This window comes from Puccinia triticina, chromosome 1A (genome assembly GCF_026914185.1).
Source record: "Puccinia triticina chromosome 1A, complete sequence".
Taxonomy (NCBI): Eukaryota; Fungi; Basidiomycota; class Pucciniomycetes; order Pucciniales; family Pucciniaceae; genus Puccinia; species Puccinia triticina.
In genome coordinates, this window is record NC_070558.1 from 4,078,234 (window position 1) to 4,101,036 (window position 22,803).

Sequence of the window (22,803 nt, forward strand, 5' to 3'; positions counted from 1 at the left end):
AGTTCAGATACCGCCGCAAAAGTCTCCGGAGTGATGTTGCACGGTTTCAGTAACTGCCCAAATGTCAACTTATCTCTGCCGTCTGGGGCTAAGTCCGGTCGTCTAGATAGTGCATCAGGTTTCGTGGCTTGTCTCCCGGGTCGGAAAATAATTTCGAAGTCGAAGTTCCCCAACGTTTCAGCCCATCTGGCTTGGCGGCGTGTTAAGCTTTTAGTAGTCATAAAGCTTTCCAAATTCCTGTGGTCAGTATAGACTACCGCCTTCAATCGATTCGGGTTCCCTTCAAGATATTGGCGCCACTCCTTGAACGCCGCGACAATTGCTAACAGTTCTTTATCAAATATTTCGTAGTTTCTTTCAGCCTGTATCAAGGATCGTGACAAGTAAGCTATTGGATGTAGCAAGTTGTCCTTTGGGCAGACTTGGGACAGCACCGCGCCTAGTGCGAAATCGGAGCAGTCACACTCCAAAAGGAAAGGTCGGTAAGGGTCCGCTATCTTTAGTACTGGCGCCGTTGTGAAGGCCGTCTTCAAGTGCTCAAAAGCTTCATTGCAGCGTGTATCCCATAAGAACTTTGTACCCGTTTTAGTCAGATTGTGCAGCGGTCTGGTCGTCCTGGAGAATTGATCGATAAACCTCCGGTAAAAGTTGGCGAATCCGATAAATCTTTGCAATTCCGTAATGTTTACCGGTGCAGGCCAGTCCAATACTGCTTTCACTTTTGTTGGATCCATACGGACCCTATTGCATGAGATAAGGAGGCCTAGGTATTCGACTTCGCTCCTTGAAAATTCGCACTTCTTGGGCTTAAGCCACAACTGATGCTTGCTGAGTGTGTCCAAAATGCTCATAACTGCCTCCTCATGGTTGTTATTTGGCTGAGTATATATCATTATGTCGTCCAAATATGCCGCAGTATCCTTCCCGATCCGGCCCAATAGGATGTCCTGGATAACCAATTGAAAAAATCCCGGTGCGCCTGTCGGCCCAAACGGCATAGTCAACGGCGCAAATTGTCCGGCTCGGCAAACAAAAGCTAGTTTGTCTTCGTCGCCTTCCGCCACGCGTAGGTTGCGTATGCGTTCCTGAGGTCAAGTTTGGTGAACTGGTCGGCATCAAGTAGACTGTCAACTAAATCCATCGTCAATGGTAGCGGGTATTTATTTTTGACCGTGACCGCGTTGAGCTTTCGGTAGTCGAAACAAGGTCGTAGGTTACCATCCTTCTTCCCTGTGAAGAGAACCGGGGCGGCCCAAGGCGAAGTGGTCCGCCTTATCGTGCCATTCTCTAGACCTTCTCTAACAAGCTTGTCCAGTGCCTCATTCTCGGCTGGGGACAAAGGAATGATTCGGCTGGCCTGCGGGAGTGCTCCGGGGATCAGTTCAACCCTGAAGTCGTATTTGCGTCTTGGAGGTAGCCGCTGTGCCTCTGTCTTGCGGAACATCTCAATGTGCGCGTGGTACCTCTTCGGTACAAGTTCCTCTGCCGTCTTTGCCGGGGTCTGACCCTTGGCGTCCGCCGCCAGTTTGGCTGATGTCGACCAGGAGGTCTTAGCCGCGTCGACGACCACTGCGGTCGGCAATTCCTGTGGAGGGGGTTTTACAAAGCATGTCCGCTTGCCAGTTGTCCTCATAACTGTGCCATCTTGGGATGACTGGAAGATGGTTGGGGACTCACATCGCGGGGGTGTTGATCAGCATAAAGCGCGCACCCCCTCGTCAGTTTTCCTAGCTGGCCTCACTACGGGCTCCTCCCCGTCCTGTGAGGTTTTTTTCGGATCTGACGACACCGCCTCAGCGGTGGCGGTCTCCTTCCCGGCGGTCGTGGTTCCAGTGGATCCTGGCGAGGCGGTGGTGAGCGGTACCTGTTCCAAATGTCCTAGAAAAGGTACCCAATTGCCAGATGTTCCTATGCTATCTGAGGAATTCGGAATCGAGGATATGGGAGATAACTCACATCGCGGGGGTGTTGATCGGCATAAAGCGCGCACCCCCTCGTCAGTTTTCCTAGCGTGCCTCACTACGGGCTCCTCCCCGTCCTGTGAGGTGTTTTTCGGATCTGACGACACCGCTTTGGCGGTGGCGATCTCTTCTAGTCCCGGGCGAAAACTTCGCGTGCGCCAGTCAATTTGGTTGCCGTGCTTTCTGATCCATGGCATGCCGAGTATCCCGTCGTATGTATCCTTCAGTCGCGCGATCATGAATGTTGAGGGTTCGGTATCCTTGTCCAGTAGTAAAGTCACCTCGAACAATGACTGGCTTTTGGACCCGTCAAATCCTGAGATGGTCTTAATCGTCTTCGCCGGCGTCGGCCTTAGGCCGGCTTCTGCCGCGAATGTTTCACTCACGACATCGTGGGTGGCCCCAGAGTCTACAAGGAATCTCGCTAGGGTCGGGGTGGTTGTGGCACGGGAGGGTAGTAGAGGATAGAAAGGGGTGCTGATAAACAGTCGGTTATCCATTTCATTTAAACTAATGGAATGACAAGCCCCAAGTTTGACTACTACATCGTCCTCCTTGCTCGGGTGAGGCACAACCCTCACACCCAAGCGTCGCCATTTTTTGACTGCTCCGCTCGTCCAGCATTGTCCGGTCCTCCCCTGTCCGCCTTGAGACGCCTGATCTCCTCCTCCAACGCGGTGATTCTAATTGCCTCCTTTCCCTTCCCTTTCTTCGACTTCTCCGGACACTCCCTCGAAATGTGCCCCTTTTCGCCGCATCGGAAGCACAAGCCGTTCCTCATCATGTGGGTCTTCTCGTTTGTCGATAATTGACCTCGCAGAGCAGATAAGTCCATAGCATTCGGGTCAGCCGCCGGGGCGGGATCAGAGTGGGTTGTCTCCGCGCCGTTGATCTCGTTGTCGATTTTCAGCGCTAGATTGCAGAGGTCGGTGAGTTCCGTGAACTGGGTACGCGCGAGGACTAGCGCTAAGCGGACTTCCTTCTTCAGGCCCTGGTGATATTGGCTCATTAAGGTCGCCTTCTCCCACCCGGAATCCGTCGCGTGCTGATTAAACTGGAATGTATATTGAGCGACAGATTTCGTTTGTTTCAACTGACAGAGCGCCTTCTTGGCGCGGGACTTCTTCTCAGTATCGTAGCACATCATTTGAAATGCTGTGGAGAACTCGACGTAGGGGACCGGCATCCCAGCGAATAGTCTAGTCGTGTACGGTTGCGCCCAAGCACTCGCCTGACCGGTGAGGTAAGAGATTGAGAAGATGACCTTGCTGCGGTCGTCCGGAAACATTTGGGGGTTCGAAATGACATACAGGCCGACTTGAGTCACGTAAACTTCCGCTTTCGCTCCCCGAGTCCCGTCGTACTTGTCCGGCACGCTGATCTTGGGGCCTTTTGCCTGGTCTGCTCCACCCTCCGCCGGTTGGTTCTGTGGTTGGTTAACGACAGGGACGATGGCAGGGGCGACCATCCCTGCTCTGGCAGCCGCTAGTTGGGCTTCTGCTCTTTCCCTCAGTGCTTGCTCTTCGTCGACCTTATTCGCCAGCTCTTTGACTCGTTGTCGTAGCGTATTCATATCGTCGGCCATGGCTGTCGGGGGTTTTTTTTTTTTTTTTTTTTTCAAGGTTGGGTTCTGTTCTATTTCTCGTAGCCCGCGCGTTCGGTGTTTGAGATCTGATCTGTCTGTCTGGTTCTTGTTCGGCCCTCGTCCCTCTTGATAGTAGATCTAGCAATATGTTAGAGTCGTCCTGTGAGGGGGGAGGGGGTTCTGGTTCTGATGCGCGGGTTCTCCTAGCTAGATTGTAAATTGCTAGATGGGGAAACTCTAAGTCTCTCCCCTCGGCGCCTCTAAGTGGTAGAGGCGCGTGACATGTAAGTACAAGTGAATGACATGTCCTCCCAGGGCGGCGCACGGCGCGTGAACGCAGCTCATAACAGCACACTCCTATGACGGAGTGTGCTTTGGCACACTCCTATGACGGAGTGTGCTTTGGCACACTCCTATGACGGAGTGTGCTTTGGCACACTCCTATGACGGAGTGTGCTTTGGCACACTCCTATGACGGAGTGTGCTTTGGCACACTCCTATGACGGAGTGTGCTTTGGCACACTCCTATGACGGAGTGTGCTTTGGCACACTCCTATGACGGAGTGTGCTTTGGCACACTCCTATGACGGAGTGTGCTTTGGCACACTCCTATGACGGAGTGTGCTTTGGCACACTCCTATGACAGAGTGTGCTTTGGCACACTCCTATGACGGAGTGTGCTTTGGCACACTCCTATGACGGAGTGTGCTTTGGCACACTCCTATGACGGAGTGTGCTTTGGCAAACTCCTATGACGGAGTGTGCTTTGGCACACTCCTATGACGGAGTGTGCTTTGGCACACTCCTATGACGGAGTGTGCTTTGGCACACTCCTATGACGGAGTGTGCTTTGGCACACTCCTATGACGGAGTGTGCTTTGGCACACTCCTATGACGGAGTGTGCTTTGGCACACTCCTATGACAGAGTGTGCTTTGGCACACTCCTATGACGGAGTGTGCTTTGGCACACTCCTATGACGGAGTGTGCTTTGGCACACTCCTATGACGGAGTGTGCTTTGGCACACTCCTATGACGGAGTGTGCTTTGGCACACTCCTATGACGGAGTGTGCTTTGGCACACTCCTATGACGGAGTGTGCTTTGGGATACAGGGTATCCTGGATTTCTTACTGGATATCCCACTCAGGATATCTGGTAGTGGCTGAAGTGGCAAGTCCTCGTGGAAATCTGTGCAAGGAAAGCAATGACAGTTTTGTACAACTGATCAACTTCAAGCTTTGGTGTTCTTCAGTTCTTTGGTTTTTGGTTGTGGTGGGTGTTGAGGGTGGGGATGTCAGGAGAGCACGGGTGGTGAAATCTAGACCATCTGGATATTCTCAAGTGGCCATCCACCCCGAGCCAGCCCAATTGCATCATCGCCTCATCAACTTCCAGGCGGAATAAGCCTTCCCTTGCACACTACTCTGCAGGAGCTTGTCTCTTGAAAAGAAACCATCTTTCTCATCCTTAAGCCCACCTTGTTCACATCTGCCAACCTTGCACACCACGGCCACTTCCCTATCACCAGACTACAAAATAAGCATCATGTACAACGTGGGAGTTTTTGTTAGGCTTTCTCTTGATGTACATAGCTCCAACTCTACAGCGCTGCTCAACGGGAAAATCCCATCAAGCTTAAGAAAAAAAGGAGAATCAAGTTTATCTACACCAACATCACAAAAGCTACGCTACGCAAAGCGGGAGCGTAGCCGAAGCATAGCAAATTCCAGGTCAGCTTTGCTACGCTGAGGGAAGCGGCCATGCCGCTTTGATTCTTTGTTCAGGAACAGGGGGTGGGAACCCATGAGATCATAATAGCGCACTATTTGTAGTGGCAAAGAGTGGGCCACTGCTAGGCTAACCACTATAATAGTGGCAAACCCGCTAGATAGCCGCTTTTTAGCGGCTTGGTGCCGCTGAATAGTGAGTTCAGAGCGCTAGTGCGCTTTTTGCTATAATAGTGTTGGGTGCAGGGGGAAAAAACATTCATTTCAAAGGGCAGGGGGAAAAAACTGTCATTTCATCTAAGGGGGAAGGAATAGTATTATTTTTATTTCTTGCGGTCAGATTTGAACTTGGGATTTTCGGCCGCCGCGTCCAACAATGCTTGGCAATCTTGAAAGTTGCCGGCAGCCCTGACACCGTTACGAATCCAGAGGTGCGAACTGATGCACCTTTCAATTGTTTGAGGGGCCAGAGAGCTCCTGGCTGATGTACAGATGTCTGAGGCTGCCAAGAAAGTTCGCTCAACACAAGTGGAGCTACTTGCACAAGAAAGGCATTCCCTTGCAAGGGAAGATAGCATCACAAATGACAGGGATTGGAAAAAGAAATTCAGCAATTCCAGGACCAAATGTGAGCAGATGGATGAATTTTGAAGTACATACCTTCCACCACGACAAAACATCACCCTTGATTCCCAGGAAGAACTTTGAATCATGGTATTGCATGAGCTCCTCTTTGCCATTTTCTAGCCCTGGGTAGCTTGGATAAAAGTTATATTCTTTGTCTTTGGCAACAACTTCAGGTTGTGAATTCTGTTGGGTTGGCAGTTCTAGGAATGCTTGGCGTTCTTTGAACTTCTTGGTGAGTAGCTGCTGAGCGGTTGAATGATGTGATGGGAACTTATTCAAAAAAAGGAGCAATCACCAAGCTGGATGGAGCATGGTTGCCATCAATATTGGCTCACACTTGAGAGCAAGTTCCAAGTACTTCTTGGCCACTTTGATCATTGGATCAAACTTGCACACCAAGACTCCATTCTTACTCGCTTCCTTGTGTTTCTGAAGTGAATCAATTAAGCGACTATAATCAAAGAGAACCATTGCACAAGATGGCCCATCGCCCTCCATCCTCTTGGTCAATAACAAGAATTCCTATAAGAGTTAGTTTGTCCGTTAGTTCTTGGGTCTGAGCACAATCAGATCAATCAAATCATTGGGTCTAAGTACAATCAGATTGACTGATTCATACCAACGGTGGGCCGCTACGCTACATTTAGTCTGTAGTTCAGCGCAGCGTAGCGGATCTAAACTACAAATGACAGGGTTTTCCGTTAGCGGGCAGTGATTGCCCGTTACCGCTAACAGGCACCCCTTGAAACTACAGGGCCTCTATCGCCGCTATCAGCGCTAGCAGTGCTATTCAACCGCTAAAAAAGCTGATAGCGCTGTTAGCGCCCGTTAGCGTAGTTTAGCGGCCCGTAGCGGGCGCTACAACTAACGGCAATGTGTCAGGAACTACGCAACGCTAAACTAGCGGATAGCGCACGCTACGGATAGTTTAGCGTAGCGGCCCACCGTTGTTCATACCTTTAGAACTGTGTTGAGGGTATTGAAATTCTCCCATTCTTTGGAAGAGAACTTGTATCCTTTGAAGAAGGCCTTGCCTTTTCCACTCTCGGATTCATTTACCAGAAGCTGATTGATCACCTAAGGCCAACCACAAGATATCAGCCAGGGAAATTCAAAAGTGTATTTGTGTAAGGGTTGGGAGACCCTTCACTGTTTGGAGGCAGAGAGGCTTGGTGGGACAAGGCACAAGGCCTGGGGAGGTTCTAGAACCAACGTCCTCGGGGGCTGTATTGCAGATGACTAGCTTGGCAGAGAGATGTCGAAGGGGTCCGGAGGTCTCTCTTCAGTCTATGTACACCAGTTTTGAGGATGAGAAGGAAAGAGAGAGAGAAGAGAATGAAAGGACTGGTCTCTGCCAGGCTAGGAAGGAGGGGGAGAGCCTGAGACTATATATCTGGCTGTGTGGGTCATGTGATAGGTGGTGTGACACCTAGTGAACCCTGCAAGGAGTGCAGGGCTTCACAATTCGATTTGGAGCTTTGACATACCTTTTGCGCATTGTATGATCGGTCCCTGCTGTCATAAGCAATATTCCATCGGATACCATACCCACCGATAATTCCAGGACCCTCGTAACCCAGCTTTTGAGCCCAAACCTTGAACTCGGATTGCTTTGCAGGCAAGCTTGCAATGCATCGACACACATAGTCGATCTGCAAGAATGATGGATGATTTTCAATTCAGTGTGACAAAGATATGCAGCAATGATAAACACCAAGAGTATCTCACCTTCATCAAAGTAAAACCAATTCCACTTTTGGCATACTTTCCTTTCTTCTTGGTTGTTCCGGCCGGCTTCTGGTTGGATCCGAGTTCAGATTCCAATTCAGATTCACATGACTGATCATCTTCATTTGCCTCTTCCTCCGCATTGGAAACTGGAGTATCTTCTAGCATCTCTCCCTCTTTGCTAATCGTTGGAAGGGAGGTGATTGATTTGGGTTTTCGCGGAGGAGGGCCCTCAGCAGTGGATAGCTTTATAGCAGCAAGGCCCGCACCCAAGATAAGTGATATTACGTGACAGAAACAGCGCTGATGATTGACCAAATGATCCCAGAACGTTCCATCATGATCACTGATTAAACTCGAGAATTCAGCTGTCATTGTGAAGTTATTGGAACCTGAATCTGTCGTTTTTGCTAGGATGTAAGAAAAGAAAACCAAAGATCAGGATTTGAAACAGATTTTACCTATTCATGTTAAACAAAACTGTACATATCTTTTTATGAAGATTGTTTTTTATGACAACCCTGGCCAACGGTGCAGCAAGGAACTTTCCTTTGTGGTTCCACAATATGTATTTGATCGAAAGGTGCTGCGATCGATAGACCCACTCCTTTTTTATGTAGCATGCCAAGATCGCAATGAAAGCTTTATGGCCTCCTTTGGTAGTCCAAACATCGGAGACAAGGCTGATCTTTGAGTCGGCATTCTAAAAAGAAGAATATCAAGTATTAGTTTTAGTGGCAATTAAACAAAGACTAGTTTCATAACATCGAGATCACCTACCTTGATATCAGCCAATACTGCTTGCTGAAGCGCTAGATAAAGGCTTTGAGCCGTTTTTGCCGCCCAGGTTTGGGAATAGAAGACCGATTGGGGATTCATATTGTCACAGACAATACGCAACATCCTATCTTCGAAGCTAGCCCACGGTTGTGAATGCTCAATAAGCCAGTAGACCATCAATTTGTTTGATGATTTTCTAAACGGCCCTTTGTAACAAAGGGTGACAGTGCAGTTCCCAACTTCTTGTCCAACTCAGAGGATTCTTGAGCAATTTGAGCCGAAGTTGGAGGTAGCTTGCAACATTGCGCAATAGCCCTGGTTCAATTGGGGCAAGCAGCTTGAATCGTTCCTTTACAGTCAACACCATTGCGGTGAATCTTCAAGTTGTGTAGTACTAGGAGGTCGACGCTTTGACAATCTTTTTGCACCACACACAATTATATGGAAGAGAATCTCCGATCTGGGTAAAATAAACAAGCACACTGCTGGTTCCATCCTTGCGCGGTACAATCTTCTTTTTGGATTTGGACTTGAGTGAACGTGCAGCCGCTTTCTTGTTTTTGTCATCTGAGTCCTGCGTCATGTTGTAAATGGTTTTGGGCGCAGCACTGGTCTCTTGGGTTGAGGAGGGTTCGGTCTGAAAGGTAAGGAATGTGCAGAATTAGATATAGACATATAAATATGCCACCCGGAGAAATGACAAGATAATTTATAAACCTACCTGGGGCTCGGAGCCGGTTGTAGCATTTGATTCCTTTGATCTTTCTTTAGAAACAAGGACTCTGAGGGTTGTTGTAGTGTGGGGTGGACAAACTCCACTTTTGGAGCATGCAGAAGTCAAGAGGAGGTCAAGGTGGAGCAATGTAGAGTCAAGGGTTTTTAGCCTCAACAGATTAAGAGTCATCTGTCTACCGACTTGCTAGCCTTTATTGTTTTTTGGCACGACATATTCGACTCATTGGATACGGTTTATGGTCAATACCCGACGAGAACAACCTGGATTGACGGGACCGCTTCCTCCACCAACAAGAGCAAAGCGACCAAAACAGACAAAGGCCTACAAAGCACTCCTAAGACTCCCACCCCTACCACCTTCTCCGATTGAAGAAAAATCAAATCCATTAGAACACGACTGTCCTCCATCGCCCTTCATCTCGGCGGTTTCTTACGTCTTCTCCAAGTTCCTGACCCGACAAATTGAAGAAAGGGCATCAGCATCGAAAACAGTCCCTATCGACAGCAGGATCGTCAGGAATCCCTTTGGACTACCCTTCACAACAGTCATCCCATTGCCTGAGTACCGGCCGAAGGTCAACATACCAAGGACCACCTCCTCTACACAGTCTTCTCAGTCTCCCCAATCTCCCCAGTCTCCGACATCTCCCCAATCTCAACAGTCTTCGCTGGTCTTGACCTCTGTGGTATCTCAAACTGCGTTCTTTCACAAGCCACCCACTCTTCCCATGTCTCAACCGGTTGTGACCGAGATATTGCCTAGAACCAAGTTCTTGCAACAGCCAAGCATCTACAAAAACAATGTCAAACACCTATTGGCAGATGGATTGAACTTTAACAGGTGGAAACGTGGACTCACCCGGGTCGTCCTACTCACACTTGGACACCCGAATTTCTTCAACAAAGCGGAGAACTATTCCAAACTATCCGCTCAAGAGAACACTTGCCTCTTGTTCTTGGTACAAATCACCGTGCATGACAAGCTGTCATCTCTAGTCAACCGATACACCACAGGAACCGAGGCTTTTGAGGCAGTCCAAACCAACTTCCAAGGTACTGTCCGATTTTGCCAGATGGAACTTATCAACAAATTGTTGGAACTTTGAGTATCCGGTCCCTCGACCGAACCGTCCCAGATTCCCGGACTGTTCAATAAGACATTCGAGATATTCGGCGACTTACAAAAGGTTGGTGCTACGATCTCGCCTCTCGTGGAAAGCCTCATACTGCAATCAATTGTTCCCCCGCCGGCTTTGATGTCTCGATCTCAGTTATTTCAGAACATTTCCTTACAACTCACTGGCAAGGCTGATGTTACAGCGAGGGATATTGAAGCAATCATTACCTCGGCATACGGCGAATCCCTTCGGTTTGATTCCTCTGTCCCAGGTAACCCGTCTGTATTCCGGACCTGGCCAAACCCGACACACCCAAATCAATGGGGAACTTCTAACCAGAATGCGGGCCAACAAAACCCACAGTATTGTCCACAAAGATCCAACCAAACTAAACGACAAAAATTTCAACAACCCAACCGTCAACAGCCTCAAAACACCGTTCAGGGTCGTCCCAACGTTGGGAGTCCGGGAAATCCGACAATCAATGACATTGCGGCTGCGATCAACAATATCCGGAAAGGTAACACTGGACCCAGCAATCCGAACCTCATGGCTGGCAAGCCTTGTTTGTATTGCGGGGGCGCAGGGCATTGGAGATCAACCTGTCTGGTCCTCCGCAGAGACGCCGGTCTGCAGCCACCAAATACCCCTGTCAGGCGGCACCTCCAAACAACCCACCCACCGGTGATGAGGAGAATGCGGCGGTTCAATCAGCCGTGGGTGTGGATGCAACAGGTGCTGCCGGCGCAGGCACGGTTTTGGATTCTGGGGCAACCCACCACGTGAGCGGATTCATCCATAATTTTTCTTTTCTTTCTCCCTTACGGCCACCAGTGAGACTGAATCTAGCCTCGTCTTTGGGATACATGACTGCAACTCACAGTGGGCACCTCTGGATAACCAGTGGGGATGGTACCCTAGCGGTCCCAAAGGTACTATATTGCCCGGAGATGTCCGGCACTCTTCTTAGTCTGGGAAAATTCATTGACGCGGGGTTCAGGCCGGAGTTCCTGTCCAACAACGACATATCATTGACTTCGCGACATTTCTCAATCACGGCCTCTTACCGCAAGCGTTCGTGGATCATATTTCCGGATTCAATCAAAAACACTTCTCTTTTCATAAATTCTGTTTCGCCCAATTTCTCTATCTCGACTCCATCCTACGATTGGCACTGCCGGCTTGGCCACATGTCAGACTTGGTAGTAAAGGAATTCCTCAGACAGTTTGTTCCTTCTTTCGACCTCAAGTCGTGGACACCTTTCATTTTTGAATCTTGCAAGGAATGCAAGAGTGAACGGCGACGACACCATCCTCCTGAAGTGGTACCGATGGAAAATTGTTTGGATCTATTAGTAACGGATGTGTTGGGACCGCTAGACCCGGACATCCACGGCAACCGGTTCATTCTGACTGTCCGGGATCATGCGACCACTTACTCTTTCGTCTTTCCCATGAAGAATCGCTCGGAGGTACCATTAATCATCATCTCACTCATAAAACGACTCATGTTACACTTCAAGTCAGCACCGCGCTTCATCCGATGTGACAATGCCAAGGAATACACGACACAATTGTTTCAATCATACTTGGCTTCGGTTGGTACATCAATCATTTTCACATCACCCTACACTCCGGAACAGAACAGCGAGGCGGAACGACTGAACCTACTCTTGGCGACATAGCCCGGACTACTCTTTCACACTCAAATCTCCCAAAGTATATTTGGTTGTATGCATACAGTTGTGCTTGTTTCTTAATAAACCGAATCTCCAACGTTCAGTTCAAGTCGACTCCGCTTGAGCTATGGTCGGACCGGAAACCAATGGCCGACAGTTTTTACCCATTTGGCACGAGGGCTTGTGTCCACATCCCTAAGGAACGCCGACGCAAAATGGATCAGCAAGGCTGGATGGGTAATCTGGTTGGTTACCAGGACAACAAGAGAGGATGGTTCTTTTGGAACCCGGCGACCAAGAAGGTCATCAACTCAGAGTGTGCTGAGTTCCTTGATTTTCAAGGGAAACCAATTATCCCATCCGCGGTAGGAGATCCTAACCCTTCTTTTGCACGTAGGACACTTCATCTCGGGCAAGTGAAGACCAAGGAGATCTGTGAAGCTCAAGATTCTCAAATCAAGGACATACAGGCAATATCGGATGCGGAAATTCCTACTAACCTGAAGAATGCGCTTTTGTGTCCAAATTGAGACAAGTGGCGCGCGGCGTGTTTGTCGGAATGGTATCAACTAGAACAGATAGACACTTTTGATATCGAGGAAAAGGACAACAAACGTTCCATTGGGACTAGGTTTGTTTTTGACATCAAGCGTAGATCAGACGGTAATATTGAGCGGCTCAAGGCAAGGTTCGTTGTTTGAGGCTTCAAGCAGTGGCTCGGGCGAGATGTTAAGTCGACATTCGCCCCGACGGCGTCCCTGACAACTCTGAGAATGTTACTTACACTGGCGATCAAGAACGGTTGGAAAATCAACTCATTTGACATAACTGGAGCATTTGTCCATAGTCCGATCAATGAGACATTATATGTGGACCCACCGGTAGAATTGTTTCCCAATCTGAAAGGCAAAGTACTCAAATTAAAGAAAGCATTGTACGGGACTTGACAGGCGAGTTGTTGTTGGTGGAAGCATTTCAAGGGGCTATTGCAAGGATGGGAATTCGATTGTGACGAGGTGGAAGAGTGTCTTTATTGGTACAAGAAAGGAAATTCAACTATTTTTGTGTGGATACACGTCGATGACGGTATTGTATTCGGTAATGACAAGGTTGCCATTCAGAAACTTAGGATGAACCTTGAAGGAAGTTTGCGGGTGAAGTGGGATGCGGAACCGGACAAACTTGTGGGAATCAAGATTGAATATGAACCGGGGGCAATTTTTCTAAGTCAACCTCTGTTGATAGGTCAGACTCAAAACTCAATCATACCAACTTATACCCCGTTGACAGGCGATAATCTGACAACATCCAAGGAAGACCTGGTGAGAGCGACATTGTACCAGTCGTTGATAGGGTCACTAAACTACATAGCATTGGGATCAAGACCGGATATCAGTTATGCGGTCAACTATTTGGCCCGTTTCAGCTCCAATCCCAACAAATCTCATTGGAGTGGACTCAAACATCTAGTTCAATACCTTGCGACAACTCGTGGGAGAAGACTCAAGTTAGAATCAACAGATAACAAGCTGGTCACATGGTCGGATGCAAATTGGGGCGGCGAATTTCAACGGTCGACGTCAGGGTTCATCATCACTTTTATGGGCAGCCCAATTGCCTGGGGGTCAAGGAGGCAAAAGGTGGTGGCCACGTCTACCTGCGCGGCGGAATTTATTTCGATAGGATCAGCAATCAACTTCTTATTGTTCTTAATTCCAATTATGAAATCTCTGGACGTTAAACCAGAAATCATTCTCAAGTGCGACAACCGGGCGGCTGTCTTAGTTTTGGATGACAATGCCTCGAAAGGCCGCATGAAGAGCCTGGAAAGGAATTTCTTTTTTGTGAACAATGCGGTACGGGAACATCAAATCAGACTCGACTGGGTTTTGACGTCGGATAACATAGCCAATTTTTTCACCAAGTCTCTTCGTGCAACTCTCCACAACTCATCAATGGTCAAGATATTCAAATAGTATCAATGTTTTCCTTTCATTATCGTCTCATTATTTCTGTATCTTAATAATCCCCTCTCAGTTGTGTGCGTTTTCCTCAATTTGTTTATCTTTCTTTTCTACTTGTTTTGTTTCTAAGGTGTGGAGTTTGAGGGGGAGTGTTGTAGTGTGGGGTGGACAAACTCCACTTTTGGAGCATGCGGGAGTCAAGAGGAGGTCGAGGTGGAGCAATGTAGAGTCAAGGGTTTTTAGCCTCAACAAGGGTTCTGCGAGAATCAGTGTCAGTCAAAACAAACCCTGGGGTGGCAGTTGGATTCTTTTTGCGGGCAGATTGCCTTGTTTTTGGCGGGATGGGTGGGCGATGGGCAGGAGTACTGGTAGAATTGGGATTGGGGATGGTTTGAATGTTGTCTGGGGTTGAATCACGGTTTTTGTTGGCCATTGGTAAATCAGATGAGCTTTTTTTGGTAAGAGCTGGTGTCTAAAAGAGAGGGGGCAGGATATTTTGGGTAAGAAGCTGGTGTCTCAAAGAGGGCAGGGCAGGTTCTGGGCACCGCTTCAGGGTGGTGCATCTTTTGTCCGATCACACATTGATTGGTGAGACTGCGCCGCGCGCCCGGGATGCACTTTTCAGGCGCTGATAGCGGTAAAGCGTGGTTTCCCCGCTAACAGCGGAGAATAGCGCATTGGTGCGCTACTGCGCTACAGCTTCGCTATTTTATAGCGATAGCGCAAACAATTCGCTCCGCTATATGGAGTTCCAATTTACCATAGCGGGACTGTCGCTACGCTACCGCTGATAGTAGCGACAATCCCGCTCCGTTTTCGCTATGCGGTTGTAGGAATAGCGGGACATCGCTACGCTACCCTATAATGCCGCTTTTTGTAGCGTAGCGTAGCTGTTGCGGTGTTGTCTACACTTATCTAGCCTCGCCCAATCCCAATCAGTTTGCAACAGACATCAAAAGACGCATGCACAGGAAGATTTTGGGAATAGGATTTATAATGCCACAGAAACTCTTCCCCCTATCACCTCCCCCGATAGCTCAGTTGGAAGAGCGCGAGACTGTAATGGATAAGACGAAGATCATCTTGAGGTCGCTGGTTCGATCCCGGCTCGGGGGAGTCGAGCCTGGCTGGTCGCTATTCGGCCGACATACGCTTTTCGGAGTGCGAAGAGTTGTGACAGAAATTTTTTCCAATTGGTGATGCGTTTTTTGATTGGTCTTTGATGCTATTTTTGGAGTGTAAATTTTTTGACTAGACTTGTCAAACTACCTTCAGTCGCCATAAACGAATGCAGCCGAGAGCCACCCAACAACAGCAACCAAGTACTGTTGAGGTATGTACAGAACCATCCTTGGAGTGTCTTATTCTCATTCCAGCCGAGGATCCACAGGCCACGTCACGACTCACCACACTTCATCACTCGACAGCTCGCAATGCAGAAAGCGCCCACCGGGGGCCGCGCTCCCATCCCGGCACCGCTGAGGCCGCGGCTGCCTAGCGCGCTTCGGCGCGTCCCTGAGAACCCATCTGCTCCATCCAGCCCTTGCTTGAAGGCATCTCCCTCCCTCTCCGCCCCGATCGGCTCCTTCCTCCCCCCCTTTGATCAGTCTCCCCACAGACTGAGGGTAGAAGCGCTCCAAAGTGTGGCCCCTTGAAATCGCGACGGCCCGCTGGGCGCGCGATAGCCCGCCCACACTTGCACCCTCCGTCCCACCATTGCTGAGGCGGAACGCAGACGCACCGGCGCTGCGCCGAAGAGACGCCCCCTGCTTCAGAGCGGTGCATAGGGTGCACAAAGATATCTCGACGCCCGCGGGCTGGATCGGTCTCCGAAACATCTGCGCGCCACACATGCGTGCAGACGTCCAGCGGAACGAACAGCATCATCCGCATTCCCAGACGGTTCGAAAATATCCCAGAAACCACGCCGCCTGCGTCCTGGAATATGCGCCAGGATAGGTCTGCCCTGATACCACTGCAACCCGGGTGCAGAGCTGCGGATATACATATGGCCGGAGATTGCTCCCCACAATCCTTCCCAAAGAGGCTCGAAAACAGGCGTCAAAGATTTTTTCCCAAGAGTCTCTCATAACATTTCTCGGTAGATTTTTTTGGGGGGCCACATCCGACGGTGTACTTGGCTGCCATCTGCGCTTGATGGCTGGACCCACCCGGCCCTGGTGACTGCACACTCCCGCGCCCAGAGCCAGGTCTAACTTAACACAAGTCCTCCACTTCGGAGGGCCCTGGTACAGCCTGGACTGGAGGTCGCTTCGCTCCCCCGAGGAGGAACTCAGCTAGGTTAGGGGCCAGGTCGATAGCCGCTGAGAAGCCCTCACGACTTGGGCGTTGAAGCTTGGCCATGGATCCCGTTGAAAACTCACAGACATGAATTGAAACAATTTTGCGCGTGAATGTTGACCAACAACCGAGCTTCTATGGAGCTTCTTGTCCGCTGGCGGCAGGTCCTCAAGAAGCACGTATCTTAGAGCATGGTGGGCGGCAGCAGCTCCCGATCCTGTGATTGGTTTCGAGCTGGGACTCGGGAGGGAGCGCACCAAGACCGGGCGGCCCCACTGCGCCACCCTGCTCTCGTCCAAACGTCCTTGACCAGATATCCCATGTCATACAGCACTTTCGTTACTTTTCATCGATGCATGAACGCGCAGGATTGTGCGTCCATCCATTCACATTATCATATGATGCAATAGCCCGTTCATGTTGGTGACTTTTTAGCACCATTTTTTATTCCATTTAGCATTGAAAATTTTCACTTTTTTCAAGATGGTGATCTGATTCATCTGAGTCCACTTTTTCTGATAGGTGGAAAATTTATCTAAAATTCTTGATAAAATATGATATAATTAGCATTAAAGTTGCCAACGTGAACCGGGCTAATGTAAACGGGAAAAAATGGATGGGTCCTTGATATAGTCCAACAGAGATATTTAACTGAAAATTGGTGTGTACCCTTGGCAGTATTATTTCAAAGATCCGCACTCAACATCATCACGCGCGGGGACTAAAGGTCACAAACTGATGAGATCTGATGAGATCTGATGAGATGCGACCTGGGCTGACCTGGGTTTTGAGCTTCCTTGACGTCACAGAGAATGATGTCACCGGGTATGGACCGACGCCGCCTGAGGAATTTCCGAGAGTTTTTTTGGACATTTTTCTCGACTTCGGTTCGTCAGGAGGCGGGCGCTTCGCGCCCAGGAGTTAAGTTCGAAGACAAGATCTGGATTTCGCGCACACTCGAGTCAGATTTCAGCACGCGCGAATAAGGAGGAACTCCGATGGTCGACTCAGCCAGCGACACTTCAGTCTCAGACGAGCTGCGGGAAGATCAGCGGATTTGGGCCCAAGGAGGTAAGCATCCACTGTTCTATCAAAACCATCGGGTTTGGCTTTTAAAACCTTCGACTGACTGACTTGGGTGCGAAGATGTGGAATGCACTCCAGATTTGGTTATCAAGGGGTTTAGAAGACTGGCCGAAAAATGTGTACGAAGTGGACATCCTGATCGCACAACTATCGAACACACTCTATCCACCCGCTCCGTCGAGGAAGTCGTCTTGTTGAAGGAGACACTCTTACACCAACTACAAGGCTACTTGCTACCCGCTTTACATGGCGAAATCGCCATCCTCTCAAACTTTCTTGCCAAGCCGCATGACTTACTGAAAGAGCCAGAAACAAAAATGAAGCTCGTCTTAAAGATCCAATCTCACATCGAACGCACGCTAGACAAAATCAAATTTTCCATTTCTTTCATCTGCCCAGACACCATGTCTCTACGAGCACCACACCGATTCGATGACCAACACCTGAAACGATTCAAATCATATAGGCTTCGTAGCCTGAGAGTGAAAATCTTGAGGACGAAAGGGTACCTTTATCGACTCTTTGTGGCAAGCCATATACTTCTCGCAAACTTGAAGGCCTCGCCAGACCTGATCGACCCCGATCATCCGGGGAACTGGTGGAAGGTTGAGAGTACACTTTACGCGATCGACTTGACGATTGAATGCATAACAGGGTCTGAATTGGATGTTGCCCAACTGGATTGGCCATCATATGTAGAGGATATCGACCACGTTCTGCACAAAGTTGTTACAGTGATTAATCAATGCACCCATGAAGTTCCCAGGAAGATGTTTGTCCAGGAACCAGTCTTCCACCTTGCTAAACTAGGAATAGGGCTCATAAAGATAGCAAGGCTATTTTTCAAGAAGTTATCAATTGACAGGAGCCTTAATGCGAGGCGGATTCCATTGCGACTTCCGTTATTCACCGAAATGTGTTCCAAACAAATCGAATCTCTGGCACAATCTCTTCCACTAGTCGCCGCCGATATCTTGCAACTAGAAAACCTTTTCGAAACCGTCGATGTCGCTCACGAAAACCCGTCCGGCACAGACTTTATCAAAGTGGCCACAAGTCTCAAATCTCGATTTCAAGCTCCTTTGGTCGTTCTTTTGCTTTATCTTATTCCTTCTATCTCAGATACCGATGGTTCATCAACTCAAGACTACTACAAGAACTGGTTTGTGACTTGGAATACTCAGTTCATTCTAACCACCGAGAACTTCATTGGTGCTGCGAAATCACTTGACAATAACCCTCCATAGCTTTCCTTCCTCTTGTTTCTCCCTCATTCTGCATTTGCTCACCCTCTTGCCAGAAAGACAAATGAGTGTGAATCTTGATCTGCACTTACAAATTCTGTAAAACACACCCCAGGCAATTTTTAACCTGCCTTGTTAGTTTGAATTCAATGTAAAACTGGTTGAAATGTTTTGTGACTCCGACCGACAATGGGCCAGCTAAGCTAAGCGTAGCATTAGCGTAACGTAGGTGAATTTAGCTAACTTTTAGTGTAGCGTGAGCGCAATTATGCCAGATATGCGCTAATGCTACGCGCACAGGGCTTAAAAAAGCAGCCGCTACGCTGCGCTACAGCGGTTTCAGCGGTTTTTAGGCCTTTTTTGCCACTAAAGCCGCTGTAGCGTAGCGTAACACAGTGTAGCGGCGCGCTAACACTACAGAAAAAAAGGGGGCGCTGGTAGCGCCGCTACGCTAACGCTAAGTGGCCCTGTGGCGTAGCGGCCCACCGTTGCTGCAATTGGCTATGTTTAATCGCCAGAAATTTGCAATTATGTGGATTGTGCAAAGCTAATTTAGCTGTCAAGTTGACCACATACGCTTTTCTGAAAATCTCTAAGTATTGATGCAATTTGATGAAGTGATTGAAGAAACAGCTTGGTGTTCATAATCAGACGAGGTGTTGTTGGAAACTCACATCATCATCCCACTTACCTCCTTGTTCCCATAATTCATGGTTGGCTTGGCCTTCGTACTTACAAGTAGTGAATCACGATTGATTGGAAGCAACGACATCTCGCTCAGCTTTCTTAGCTTTCTATTGGGTTCACTGACTGAAAGTCCTCAGGAGTTGTGCAAATCGGGCCCGAAGCTACTCCCCTGGCTTGGGTTAAGGGTGGGACCCGGGGTTCGGGACGGGGCATGAGGCCTGTCCCGAAGCACAGACCCCGGACAGATCGGGGCATGCCCTGAACCCTGGGGATGGAACCAAAAAAAAATTGAGGGGAATACAGTGCCCCCCACGACTTCTCTACTACCCCTCCCGCGCAAAAAACATGGAACTTTGAACGATGTGTTCACAGTCACCAGACATGTATCATATGTAAACTACATATTTTTGAGCCCTACAGAAGTAGGAGAACTCAAAAATATATACTTGAGGTCTGTAAAATGCCTCAAAAAAAAGTTTCCTTTGTTTTGAGGCATTGTACAGACCTCAAGTATATATTTTTGAGTTCTCCTACTTCTGTAGGGCTCAAAAATATGTAGTTTACATATGATACATGTCTGGTGACTGTGGACACATCGTTCAAAGTTCCATGTTTTTTGCGCGGGAGGGGTAGTAGAGAAGTCGTGGGGGGCACTGTATACACCACGGGTGCACATAAAGTTTTCTGATGGGGTCCAAAAATAATCTACAGGTTTTTGGAAATATTTAGGGAGATTGTTGGGAGAATATATTCCCAGTCCCTTTGTAAATATTTCCTCCAAATTTTTTTTGAAATGAAATATTTCCCGCAATATCTATGCAAAAGAAAATATTTCCTTGAACTTTTTCAAAAAGTCACAGGAAATATTTTCTTTCCTCTGTAAGTTCAAGGAAATATTTCCTTGCACCTACAAAAGTCCCCAAAAATATTTTCCATGACTCTGGAAAGTTGAAATAAATATTTCCTGTAATTTTCACTCTTCATGCTGGGATGACTGGCCCAGTTCTCTCCCACAGAGCACAACAGTTGGGTCTGATTGTGGTAAAAAACCTGCTGAAGTGCTGCAGGTTGCGCAGCTGCGACCATCTCCTTCTGACCGGAGTTTTGAATTGTGAGCCAAGCGCTCAAAGTCCTCCCACTCCAGCAGTGCCCAAGAACTTCCATCTCCTTGCTTCTACCACCAGGTGATCTCTTTAGAGATCCGCCTTGCATCTTTCCATTCTTCCATTGGGCAGTCAACCGGCGGCTACTGGCCTGCACCCCTTGCGCTCCTCAGAAGCCAGCTACTTGCCTCCTCCTCATTCTCCATACCATCAGACACGCTGACTGTCGCTTACTTAGTAAGTCCCCCAAACACACCCACCCACCCACCCACAGAGAGAGAGAGATTGCTCTTGAGAAAGACGACGGGACTGATCACGCTCATCTGGCGTGGTTGCAGCGCTTGGAGGCAATCCAATTCTACGCCAGCCTGTCTCCGAAAAACAAGCGCATCTCGCAATGGTCAATCATCAACAACCAGCTCAAGTTCCTCCGCCACCAGGAGCCCATCTACCAACAAGCGTGCGTCCCCCACCCAAACCCGGCCTCTTCTCTCTCTGTGTGTGTCTACTAACCTTGCCCTACGGTTGGGTCCGTTCTGCAGGTTTTTTGGCCTGATGGCCAAGAAAGATAGCAAGCTGTTTGGCTCTGGCCAGGCTTACTTTAGGGACTTGGAAACCAATGTTGATTGGGAGATGCCCATTGACAAGCATATCCGCCAACGCGCTGAACACCTCCACAAATCCTTCTAACCCTGCACCCAATCTAAACATATGCATATCTCATCCGCGCTTCTCTCTGTTGACTGTTGTATATAAAGTTCAATCGATATCATGCACCCTCCCTGAACACTTCACCCAGCTAATTTTCATGTCAACTGGGGGCAGGTGACGTGAAGGCATCTCCAGTTCAGTCTCCATTCCAACTCCACTCTGAAAAATGGCCCACCACTTGTACTGCTCATTCCAATAGTATGTACTCACGTTAGCACGGCTCATTGACTCAGGCCATATTCTGCTCAGAACATGTATGTATATGTATATGTACATACATGAATGAGCTGTGCAGTCCCCTTCTCTGGTCATCCAGATGGGCCTTCCCTCCACTCAATGGCCAGTACTCATGCTTGCAAAGACACAGGGACCTTGAGGGGGACTCGCCCTTTTAACTCTCCTCCCAAACGCGACCTCTGTGTCTGAAATTAGGGTCTCCTGGGATTGCCAGACTCACACATACGCGTGTAGTCTGACGCTTTGGTCCTCGCAAAGTGCGAGGGCCAAGAGGATCCGCTTGGCTAACCTCTCCTCCCTTACGGACACCTCTCGGCCCTTGGGATCCCTCTCAGGGGACCTCAAGCTGATGCAATGCCGTGAGGAGGGGAATTCCTAGCGGACTGGGGACCACACCTTCCCCCCGACCCCCACACAGGAGTCTTGGAGTTCGCCTCCCGGGTTCTCAGGATTCCCCTTGGCGCCGCAGTATAGCGCCAAACCTGTGAGTAGGAACAGGACGGCTCCCGCTGCAAGCTCCAGTGTAACCGCTAAGCATGGGCGGCGAGCATGCACAGCACACCTGCCCTGCCAGAAGGCCGTCCCGCCGCGTCTAGGTCAGAATGCAAGTACACATGGCCATCCAAGTGGGCCTCCTCTGCCTGGTGGCCAGGAAAAACCGGACATCCAGTACACCCCAGACGCACAAAAAAGGTTTCCCTTCGGACGACCTTTGAAGTGGGGGGTCACATTCGAAAGTGCCAATTGAGCTCACTAGTCTCAATGACCGGTCATTAGTCTTGATGACTGGTCATTAGTTCCGATTACCGGTCATTAGTATTGATGACCGGTCATCCTACCAATGACCATTGATTAATATGGATGACCGGTCATCCTATCAATGACTGGTCATTGGGATCAATTACCAATGACCGGTCATTGCTAGGATGACAGATCATTAGTATCAATGACTGGTCATGGGTATCAATAACCAGTCATTAGTATTGATGACCGGCCATCCTATTGATGACTGGTCATTAGTATTGATGACCGGTAATTGATAGGATGACCGGTCATTAGTATTGATGACTGGTCATCCTATCAATGGGTTGTGGGTATTGATGACCGGTCAGTACTAGGCAATGTATGTGGCGCGCGGTGTAGTGTGCGTGGGGTGTGAGGTGCTCCCCAAGAGGGCCGAGTGTTGGGTTGGAGCAGACTTGCCACAAGTGGAGGTTGGCGAGTTGAGGGGACTCGGAAGGCATTTGGCGAATCAGGTAGCAAGTCCGTTGGACCCCAAAAACTGGCCCAACTCGCTAAATTGGGGTTGCGAGTCCCCCTTTAGCGAGTCCGTTGGAGACGATGGTGGACGCTCTCAGGCCTGAGACTGAGGGTGTAAATATGTGTTCCTGGGTATGTTCCTCAACATTTGATAGTCCTGAGCTGTGAAGTTCAGCTATGTATTAGGAAGATCAGGAGCTGAATGAGTCTTGCGCAGCGTGCAGTCTATCCAGCTGTAAATGCATACAGCAGAATGGGCGGCATAGCAC

The 22,803-nt window shown here is 49.0% G+C and overlaps 2 protein-coding genes across 2 annotated transcripts; both read left to right on the forward strand.

Annotated features, from left to right (window-relative positions):
* Window positions 1-15,338: 15,338 nt before the first annotated feature.
* On the forward strand, window positions 15,339-15,864 carry PtA15_1A494 (uncharacterized protein; the record flags this gene model as incomplete). The annotated part of the gene is made up of 2 exons (XM_053165527.1): window positions 15,339-15,511; window positions 15,591-15,864. 2 exons carry the CDS (start codon window positions 15,339-15,341, stop codon window positions 15,862-15,864), a joined length of 447 nt encoding a protein of 148 aa, XP_053016710.1.
* Window positions 15,865-17,204: 1,340 nt separating this feature from the next.
* PtA15_1A495 (uncharacterized protein) lies at window positions 17,205-21,016 on the forward strand (the record flags this gene model as incomplete). Its single annotated transcript, XM_053165528.1, has 5 exons — window positions 17,205-17,277; window positions 17,371-17,477; window positions 20,345-20,563; window positions 20,665-20,786; window positions 20,869-21,016. The coding sequence occupies 5 exons, from the start codon at window positions 17,205-17,207 to the stop codon at window positions 21,014-21,016; spliced, it is 669 nt and encodes a 222-aa protein (XP_053016711.1).
* Between the last annotated feature and the right edge of the window lie 1,787 nt (window positions 21,017-22,803).